Source organism: Idiotropiscis lumnitzeri, chromosome 7 (assembly GCF_059441095.1).
Source record: "Idiotropiscis lumnitzeri isolate Australia: NSW breed Sydney's pygmy pipehorse chromosome 7, RoL_Ilum_1.0, whole genome shotgun sequence".
NCBI classification, from domain to species: Eukaryota; Metazoa; Chordata; class Actinopteri; order Syngnathiformes; family Syngnathidae; genus Idiotropiscis; species Idiotropiscis lumnitzeri.
Window position 1 is genome coordinate 4,928,496 of NC_142397.1, and position 11,175 is coordinate 4,939,670.

The 11,175-nt window shown below is 38.1% G+C and overlaps 1 protein-coding gene across 5 annotated transcripts in view; it reads left to right on the top strand.

The window, feature by feature from the left end:
• Positions 1-7,482, top strand: part of cadm1b (cell adhesion molecule 1b) — a 166,570-nt gene extending 159,088 nt beyond the window's left edge. For all 5 annotated transcript variants that reach the window (XM_088300922.1, XM_088300927.1, XM_088300924.1 and 2 more), the window contains 2 exons: positions 6,302-6,430; positions 6,532-7,482. In XM_088300922.1, the coding sequence (XP_088157048.1) occupies positions 6,302-6,430; positions 6,532-6,650 (248 nt within the window). In that variant the 3' untranslated portion in view covers positions 6,651-7,482. The remainder of the gene's footprint in view (positions 1-6,301; positions 6,431-6,531) is intronic.
• Positions 7,483-11,175: the final 3,693 nt, after the last annotated feature.

Here is an 11,175-nt window from a genome sequence, read left to right on the forward strand (position 1 = left end):
ATAATACTAATAATAATAATTCATCCGATTTTTATCGTGCTTTTCTGGACACTCAATTAATAGCAGATCTTGTGTGTCGGCCGGAGATGGAACGGATAGACGCCTATTTTGGGGACGGTGAATGAGAATTATTTTTTAAAAATGAAGCACTAAGCAAGGACAGAAGTGCGTTTTCCATCACTGTCCGTCCCTGCAGTAACATTGTACTCACAGGCATAGTCTGCCCTCTAGTGGCTCACGTTTCAATGACGACTGTCAGAAAGACATCTACTACAAACTGTATATGAATCGGAATGTATGGAGCTTAGGAAAAAATGTAATTTTGTTTAGTTATCTAAACTGTTAACATTTTGTATATTTTTTTCAAGTTCGGCGGAGCGGATTAAAACGTTTTACGGGCCGCATGTGACCCCCGGGTCGTAGTTTGCCCACGCCTGCTCTAATGTTTCTCTATACGAGGAAACAATTCTTGAAATTATACATTTGCGACTTTTTACTTATCTTGATTACATTTTATAATTTAAAAAAATGTTTGTTCCACCACCCCAAAAAAAAAACATTTGAACAGTCATAATTTAAATAATTACTAAAATAATCATAATTAATATCTTTTTCATAATTGAGCAGCCCTACCTGTGCCGTTTGTCTCTTTCCCATGACGTGATCATGGATTTTTTGGGGGATTTTATTTTTTTTTTTAGATAGTGCCCATCGTTGGCGCCTTCCTCATGTTTCTCGCTGAAAGCTGTGACAAAATCTCTTTGTTACCAAACCTACCAATATAATTGAACAACTTATTTTCTTGAATTCTGCTCGCAAAACAAATTTTCCATACATTTGTTTGGTAAAGTCGTCCCTTACCTATTTGCACTTCACTTTTTGGTATATATATATATATATATATATATATATATATATATATATATATATATACATATATATATTTCTTTTCAAGAAGTAGTTCCTACGACTGTTCTATGTGCCCAAAGCACAATACCAAGACTTTTAAAAGGCTGGAGTGTTTGTGGACGTAGTTTATTGAATAGAGTTGTCGGTTGAAGGAAACTCGTGAGCGCTTGAATATGACCTTGAAAAGTGTATGAGTTTAAATACGACACCATCATAACACATGAAGCTCTTGCACACCATCCTGATCACAATGTCTTTTTGTGAAGCTTTTATGTTTAAGTTTTGGTTTTTTTTTCCCCGCATCTGTTAAAATAATTCTCCCGAGGTGTGCAGAGGCATGTTTCCAGGCGGATGTGTCAAATAAAAGATGTCAAGGGGCAAGGTGAGGGCAGGGAGGGAGGAAGAGGAGAAGGAAGAAAGTGGTGGAGAATCTGCTGATTTTTTCAAGGCTGCAGACAGGACTGTGCGCGTGTCTTTTTAGTGCATGGATGTTCATTAAAGTGCAGCTTTTCCTTCTCCTCTGGGACTTGGCCGTGCTTTCTGGCATCCCCCGCCACAGTAAACACACTGCGCCTTGGACGTGCAACTCTCAGCACGTGGTTCGTTTCAAGGAGGGAGGTGGAGGGTGGGAGGGTGTTGCTCATGCGGAACCGAAGTCCAGAAAAACGCTCATTAATTAGTTTCACTGTGCTCGCATTTATGAAAAATTACACTTTTTAAGGATGGCCGTACAGACTTTTTACAGCAATTACATGGTGCCGCATTTGGAGCAGTGCTTAGTAAATCTCTGCTGGTGGCGCTGTGGAGGACATTTTTTCTTTCTTTTTTTTTTTTCTTTTTTTTATTTATTGAATTTTTTTTAACAGTTTTAATTTGGGGGGTACGGAGAAATACTGATAGACGTGCAAAAATATTTTTTTGTGTGTCTAATATGCTTGTAACTTTTCATTCCTGCCAAATCTCGCTTTTCTTTCTATTTTGTGAGAGGCATGTGGCATTGACCACAAGTTGCTAAGGAAACAGCATGAATGGATGCAATTTTTTTTCTTGCCTAGTAACTAGGGTTTGCACATGTAGACCAGTTCTTTATTAAGAGCGGCAGGTGGGACTGACAAAAAAAACAAAAACTTTTTATTCAAGCCGATTCTCCCATCAAGGTTTGTGACGCATCCAGCAAGTGTCAAATTGGAATGATCCCGGAAACACCAAAGAGGTGTGATTCACTTACACATAAGGGTGGCTTCAAATCATGGAATGTGATTTTTTTTTCCTCCTAGACTTGCGTATGTAATTGAAGTGAAAACATTTTTTTTTTTTTAAATTAGAAAAAAACCTCCAAAGGCTTTTTTTTAAAGCTGGCATGTTTGAAGCAGAATCACTTCTTGCAGTTGTAGGTGAGCGTCGTAAACAAAAATTGTCTTCTGGCATCAATATAATCTCCCAATAAATATCACATCAAAACGCTGTAATGACTCGTAGCACCTCTTTCATCAACTGAATTCTTAATTTTTTTTAATTCATCCTTGCACTCGATGATTAAATCAATTAGCATGTTACTTTTGTAAGCACCGCTCAGGCATGGGGGTGATGGATTCGGCTGGAAAGCCAAACCTTCAGGCAATTGTGTCTGCCAATGTTGGTGAGTTGAGACTGAAGTAAAAAAAATAAAAGATAATAATAATGCAAATACAACTGTCCCATTGTTCACGTCCGACTTACTGAGCCTGTCGCCTCACCCTCACTTTGCTTTGTGGGGCATCTGCACCTTCTACTCCAAGTTGCCAAGGAAACAACAGAATTGTGGGTCTTTATTGGGCACATGACATCTGCCAAGCAACGTGGATATATGCAGCAGTGCTTTAAAAAAATTAATAAATAAAATTGTAAGTGATGCTTTTTAAGTATCGCTGCGGGCCGCTAAAAATTAGACGGTGGGCTGTATGTGATAAAAAGATGCTAGCAATGTGAGTTCAACAAAAATATATGTGTTAATCTAAAGTTTAAAGCAAAGATAAAAAAATTACAAAAATTTTAATTAAAAAGAAATTTAAATTTTTTTTAAAAAATCATAAAATTGCACTGGAATGTAATTTATTGTGCACACCTCAAAAGTCAACATCTCAGCACTCTATTGCGAAAACAAACAAATCACATCAAAGTAGTGATATTATAAATATTTGATACTATATTCATGAACTTTGAAACTTATAGGCCACCCCTCCTGGCTGATGAATGCCGTAACAGAACGAAATTCATTTCTGGATTCCGTTTCTGTTTAGCATGTATGATTTTCATTTTCTCGCCAGAGTGCAGACACACGTCTAGTAGGCAGGCGAAGCTCGTCAGGCCGTAAGTTGCACCGAGCTTGCCTCGACCTCCGACCACCTGCTGTGTGTGACGTGAAAGACGCGTCCAGGCCAGAAAGCTTTTTGAGAACGTCTCTCAAAAGTGATTGGTGTGCCATAATTCTTTCTTTTGAAATAAAAAAAAAAAAAAGGAAACTCTGAGCTATTCTTCCTCCGGTGTCTCTCTGCTCGTGTTTTCGAGCGGAATCATTCAAGTTGTGCGCGTGACTTGTGAGATAGGTGGCAAATTGAGCTGCTCTCTCAAGCAGCAAAGAACAGCGACGCCATTTCCTCCTCCCACCACCGTCGGCCGTCACACCTCCATCACTCCCAGCGCGCGCTCATCGTAGACGATTGATAAACGCCTTGGAACTATTCCGGGCCCGGAAATGTAAAGGCTTCAAATGTTGCCTTGTTCTTTCCGGGGTGCGTGGGTACACGGATAAATGTGCCTTAATGTGAGAGAGCGATGCTCTGTGACACCTGAGGCAGCCTCACATTTATTCGCACGGGCGAGATTTATCTGCAGACTGGCATCGCTACGTAGCATGATGGAGCTCTATATGACTCCCACTAATAGCCTCTTCTGAAGCACAATACATTTTATTGCGTGTGAACTCACGCCCAAATTGCAGGCTGTGTCGACTGTTTCACGGTATAATAACGTCCCTAAAAGAACCCAACCCCAGCGCCTCGACGGTAGAAAAGCAACGAGCATGATCGAAAGACGCTTTGTTGGCAGCAGATAGAAATGCTTCTTTTATTTGCTACAAGTCAACTGCTACACGTGAGGTTTTGTTTAATTTTAAGCCATCGTGAAGAATAAATATTTGTTAGCATCCATGCTAATGCTAACACAACAGATGTCCTGGCTGGTCTACTTATATTATAAGGATTTTTTTTTCGTTTTTACTTTTATCATGATAGATAAATGCATCAATAAAAAAAAATAAGCAATGATTCCAGTGCTAACAGACACAACATGATATGTCTGGCAGATCCGCCAATATAATAAAAGAAATTAAAAATATATTTTTTTAAAAAGTCCCTAGTTGCCCCCCCCCCCACCCACACGTGAAAAGTGTCAATTCAAAAATCAATTCTCAAAAATCAGTTTAATAAACACAAACAAATGTGTTAGCAATGATGCTAGCGCTAACACAACAGGTTTCGTTGACTGTCCACCAATATTATAAGTTTTTTTTTGTTGTTTCTTTTGTCCAGGACACCCCTGTACCGTGTAATTCACTTTTTTCGTGAGAAATAAATGCATAAATAAATAGATTATATAATAATCACTGACTCTAGTGCTAACACATCACGAGAGGTGGCCTGGCTGATTTATTATAAAGCAATAATAAAAAAAAAAATATTTGCGAGTAATAATGAATAATTTTCTTAATGAATAAGTATATTAGCATCAATGCTAGCGCTAACACAACAGGTGTCCTGGCTGGTCCACACATTTTCATTTTTGCTCCCTGCCACCTCCAACAGTTGTTTAACTGAATTTATCAATTATTTTAAAAATTAATATAGTTATAATTTTATAATCCACTGTGATGAATAAAGAAATAAAAGAATTGTTAAACGAGTTGCTACTGATGCTAGCACCTCTAACTCAGTGAAACTGGTGACCCGGCTGTTCCACCAATTTACTATAAGAACACAATTTTAGTCCAGCTGTGCATCGTAGATTCTCCGTCATTATACCGAAACAATATTAAATGATATGACTTTGACTCCAAGCTAGCTATTTTGAAGCTTACAGTCAAATGATTCCATTTTGTAGCTTTAATTTCACTACTTTAGGTTGCTCATTTAAAAGACGTAATAATTCTCGTCCTTTTAACAGAGCAGTTGTTTAAAATATGTGGAGAAAGCTAACATTCAAATGACCTCGCACATAAGAAGCACTTGAAGCTCTGAAAGGAAGCATAAGTGAAAAGCTCAGTAGTACAGCGCTATTACCCAGTTGCAGTACGTGTTGTTAAGTAAGAACAAAAGACTGTAATAGTCTATTTGTGGGCTCTTTAGTGAAACCGTTTAGCATTCAAACACCCTCCCCCAAACCTCCAAGGGAGCAACTGGTGCCATTGTAGCGTGTGTCTTTTTTTTCTCAGTAAACAACATAAACTGGCACTTCTTGGAGCTGAGCTTCCTCTGCGGTTAGGTCAAGTGACCATGCCTCGAGACAAAAGGAGCCCGTATTTGTTTATCTTGCTAGTGTAATCGTTTAATGATTGTTACCACAAAAAAAAAAATATATATATATATATTTGGACGGTATGGCTTTTATTTTGCCTATGGTGAAATAGAACATGAAGCTTGAAGATGTGAATTGAAATGGTTTCACAATAATTCAGGAATGACCGCCATTTGAAGTAATTTTTGTGACTCAAAGGTATTTGGACAATAGCACCAAGTACTTGTGTGGCAAATGTTTAGTAAACACAAATTCTGTATAGATGCAACAAACTATAAATCAGCAACACCGTGCTTCTAACATGTACACAACAATGAACCCATGTTACATAACTTTAGTCAGTCTTTAAATTATTCAATACAAGCAAACAATCGCATACTAACCTAAATATATAATCAAATTGATATATTTACATTTTACAAAGTGCATTCAAGGCCCACCGAATAAACATGACATCTCAAATGTAGTCAATGAATTAAACCAAGATTCCACAAGACGGCGCCAAAGTATTTTTTTTTTCTTTTGCTTGAGCAGTTTGCGGATGCCGAACCACAAATGTACACTCAACAAACTAGCAGTAACTCATGATGTGGTATTCATTGGATCATGTAGACTTGCTCTTCTTGTCAGTATAATGTAAGCTGGCCTTTGATTTTTTTGGGGGGGGGGCACCCACCATGGTTGACACATGATGTGGTATGCTTTGGATACTTTGACGTTAGGGATTCCAAAATGGAAAATGTCCTATTTTTGTGTAACCTCTTTTATTGCAGCTCTTTCCGTCTGCATCTGGATCCGTATTTCTTGTCAAATGAGTAAGTATAAACGCTCGTGTTTTCAGACTCCCGAGCAGGCGAAGGCGCGCCACCCAAACTTGACCATGCTGTCATCGGTGGGGTGGTTGCCGTGGTGATGTTCGCCATCCTCTGCGCACTCATTGTTCTCGGTCGATACTTTGCCAGACACAAAGGTAAAACGCGGCCAATCACACTTGACCATGAACTCATCCCGAGTGTCTTTTGTTGTCGTCTGATAGGATTGTTGAGTGTTTCTCTTTTTGTTGGCGTGCAGGCACTTACTTCACGCATGAAGCCAAAGGGGCGGACGATGCCGCAGACGCCGACACGGCCATCATCAACGCCGAGGGCGGACACAACAACACGGACGAGAAGAAGGAGTATTACATCTGAAGTGTTGGAGGAAGGCTGGTGCTGCTTTGGCAGCGTTGTGTCTAACTCTGATTGAGATCATTGTTTGGTGGTGGAGGGGGCAAATTGAATTTGGGGCGAAGCGAAATTAGGACTGGCGTGGCCTCGTGTTGAGAAGAGGCCCAGTCTCCTGTCTCAAAACCTTACTGGACTGCTGCGGCCTAAACTTCTCTACACTTTCTTTCTTTTACAGACTATTTTGTGCCTTGTTCTATTTTGTTTTTTTTTTTCTTCCCCGTCGTCCCTCCCCACTCACGTGCTTGTTGGTTTAGATGTTTGGCTGTGGACTCCAAGATGTGTCTGCGTGTGAATGTGCGTGTGTGTGTGTGTTAGCATGTGCCGCCAAGCACAAGGAGGATGCTTATCGCCCTTTTTATTCTGCAGTAATCTTAAAGGAGACATATCCCATTTTTTAAACATTCCAGATTCCCCAAAATTTAATTAAAAAAAAATCTCTCATGCAAATGAGCCACTGCTCACCCCTCCCCTATCTGCTGTGAGGTGTGCCAATGCGAGTAAAGCTTTGTGTCTCCATAGAGACCAAGGACAGATGTTTTGAGTATCAAATTAAAAATCTGAAAACCCATTATGACAGGAAAACCATTAATTGTATTTTCATTGGCGCCGGCAGCACTTCCTTGTCAAACCACAAAATGACACCTGCTAATCCGCTCAGTGGTGCTCAAGCTTTTTTTTTTTGCCACCAGGGACCGATTCATGGTAGAACTGATGACTGCTGATGATCTCCCCAATTGGAAACTAATCACCAAGGGTCGTTTGGGTGCTCCAAACCAGTGGTTGGGGACCACAATCAGTGTGCGTGCTCCAAACCAGTGGTTGGGGACCACAATCAGTGTGCAGATTCATTAATGTGGCACATGCAGCAGACACATCACCAAACACGGTGACATCTCAGTCAAGCCAAAATCTAAACAGCTTTCTTACCGCCATTTTCCCCAGGTATTCCGGAGGCTATTTGTATACTACAAGCAATTCAAAAGTCACTTTCCCGTAATATGTCCTCTTTAAGAGTCAAACGTGTGTGTGTTGTGGGTCAGATGGTTCAGTTATTATTGCGATTTCATCTCCCAGTCACTAACATGTACATTTGACGCTGTTGGTTTACATGTGAATGTCAGACGAAACAAACAAAAAATAAAAACTTGATTGCCACTTTATTAGGGACACCTCAAAGCTGGATGAAGGTTGTCATAGGCCCACGAGTGGCGATTGCCCTAACCCTGTACTACATGTTTGTGAGCTGTGATTAAAGTTTAACGGCAAATATAACATTTGGGGGGTTTGATGGCTGTGCAAGTGCCCTGAAGTCTGCGCATGAATCTGGAACCAGATCAACTGGTTGTCAATGTGAAACAATTTTATGATGAAAAGAAAGTAGTATGTTTTATGATAAGTCACAATTTTATGAGACTAAGTCTAATTATTTGGGCAATAAAGTCAAAATCTTGACAGAAGAAATCTCAACTCTTAATGTAATAGCAAAAGTGAAATTATCACAGGAATCAAAATTTCAGGATAAAAGGATAACAAAAGTCAAATTAATGAGGAAAATATGTCATTTTTATGATAATTAAATTAAAAACGTAAAACTTTGAAATTGTATGAGGGGGAAAAAAGTACATTACTATGTGAATAAAAATGTCTTTTCTTTTTTTTTTTTTTACGAGTCATCATTTTCGAAAAAAATCAAGTATTTTAAGAGGGTCTGTATTGTGCACGCAAGAGATCTAACCAGACGTGTTTTTTAACAAATGTGTGCGTGTATATAGTACTGTATTCGCCATTTTTTATGCGCAGGCTCATTTCAGACGTGCATTTGTCAGTGTGGTAATATTAGCCATTCACTGGCTAAATTACGGCTTTATTCTTATAAATTTACGACTTCATTTTTTTAAATGGAATGCGGGCCTTTCGGAAAGCACGGTGTGCCTAATAAAGTGGCTATTTTTTTTTTTTTAGTCGCTTGTCTGTGTATCGGGATGGACAGCAGTTATCTTTAGACGTTAGCATTGGTTGTGAAGTTCAATTTAATGTTAGCTGATCAAATGTTCATTATTGAGGAGATGTCAGTCAAGTTGGATGATTTTGGAGTTAGCATTCATGCTAACAAAAAAGGAACATTTTAATCTCATTCTTATCTATTATTTACTCCTTTTTTGGGCAAATATGATCACAAAATCTAATCATTTGCATAATATTGATCACTCTGGTATAAAACAACATTAAATAATTCAATAATCCACAGGACCCCTTGGTTCCGTTAATTAGCTTTATTTATTTACGCACTCAAACTAGCATTATGCTGACGTGTAGCTCAAAAGGGGACCTCAAATGTGAAAAATTACTGTAAAAACAATTATCATAGTTGAGCAACAGTGAACAACTCGACCCACTTACTTTGTTGTATAATTATAATAAAAACTAACAATTTTAAACCCTGTTAAAGCTAAACTTGGCTAATCACCGCACTAGTCTCATGATCAGCTCGAGATGAGCAAGGTGTTCTTCGAAAGCGCCTTTACATCATTAAATCATTATTCATACCATTTGTGTTACCTAAGAGATTGATGGACAAAAAAAAGGAAATACTGTATTGTTATTGAAAACGTTGTTTGGCATAAAGAATAGCTAGCGTTAATATTAGTTAGCATGTTTAGCGCAACAATTTGAACAATTAGTGTAAAAATGACTCATTCCTGAGCAGACTATTAACAACTTGACTCTCTTTCTGTGACTATAATGTAATTTATGTTCTTAAGTTGTACATTTAAGGTAAAAAAAATAAATAAATAAAAAAAAGTGTCCATTTTAAACCTGTTTCCTGCTAAACTTCCAATGGGATACAAGGGTATGATTTAATTATATGAAACACAAAAGTGCCCCCAGTTGTCTGTAAAATCTGAAATAATATTTACTATTTTGTTTTTGTGCAAGAGTTGGATGGACAAGAAGCTGAATGTATTGTTTTGGGAGATTTTCTTGCTTAACGGGGGAAAGTGCAGAGTCATCATAAGGGTAAGGCTAGCATGAAGCTAAAGTCTCAGCAGTTAGAACAATTAACATCGTTACACTTTACTGTGCTGTGACGTGAGTTCTGGTCTTTATTTGTACATTTACGGTGGTAAAAGTGACTATTATGAACCCGTTTCCTGTTTTGTGTTCAACTTGCCAGCTAGTTTCTTTTGTGATATCAGCAGTAAAATTTCCTTAAAAAAAAAAAACCCAAACAAACATCCGAGTTGTTTTTTTTTTTTCTTTCCCAACATACAAGCGGAACCTTTTATTGGATTCTTCGATGTTAATAACTTCCAATGTAAATGTAAGGAGGAAAAGGATGTTACTATATGTCTGCAGTCATCCATAAGAAGTAAAACGACATCTCTTGAACAACTGTTTCCCTTTAGGCCATCTTTGATTGTTCTCAAACGGATGACTGCGCCAGTTGTTTCTTTTTTTTTTCCCCTTACTTGTCGCCCAACAGCCTCAAAATTACACTGGAAAGCCTTTGTTTTGTTACCGAGCTACAGAAACTCAAACAGCCCCAGATAGGTATGCTAATAAAAAAGGATAACCACTGCCTTAATGTCATGTCCCGATCACCAATAAGGAAAAGAATGAAGGACCTCATGTCGTGCCTTGTTTGATGTGGAGGCATGCAGGTGGTTGTAACCTTTAAAGCACGGGTAGACAACCTAGCCTGCTGGATGTGGATCACACCTCCAGTTTTATTTCAGTCACTGAGGTACAAATTATTTGAAAAATAATATTAATAATTGCTGGCCTCAGTCAGCTGTTCTTTTTCTTTTCATGTTTTAGCCACTTAATGAGACAAACTCATATATAAAAAAACAATGGAGGACCTACTAAAAAAAAAAAAAAAAGGAGTAAAATCTAAAATTTTCTTCACAATAATAATAATACGTTTTATGTGCCCCCACTTGTCTAAACTCAGCATCCGGATTAATATTTTATCTGTGGAATATGGATTAAGAAGCAAAATAGAGCTATTTGTATCCATTACAGGTGGCGGCCATTTTGCCACTTGCTGCCGGCTGTAAATGACATCACAGAGGCTAAGGGTTCAGGTAATCGACCAATCGCGGCTCAGCATGCAAACGTCGTGTCGAAACCCAGAAAATAGGTGAGCAGTGATTGGCTGTTACCCGAGCCCTGAGCCTCTCTGTGGTGTCATTTTATGATTTTAATCATAAGAATTGGAAATTTAATAAAATTGTGATTTTATTTTCACACTATTATGATTTCATTCTCATAAGATTACAACTTTTTTTGTTGTTGTTTACGATTACGATCAATCCTCAAAATTACAATTCCCGATAAGATTATGATTTGTTTTCTGGTGACATTTTGATTTTATTGTCACCTGTTTCAGTCTTATAAAATTCCAATTTTATTTGCCTCAAATTATTTTCATTAATCATTCGTTTAGTTTTGTGAAATTAGGGTTTTATTTTCAAAAATCTGGTTT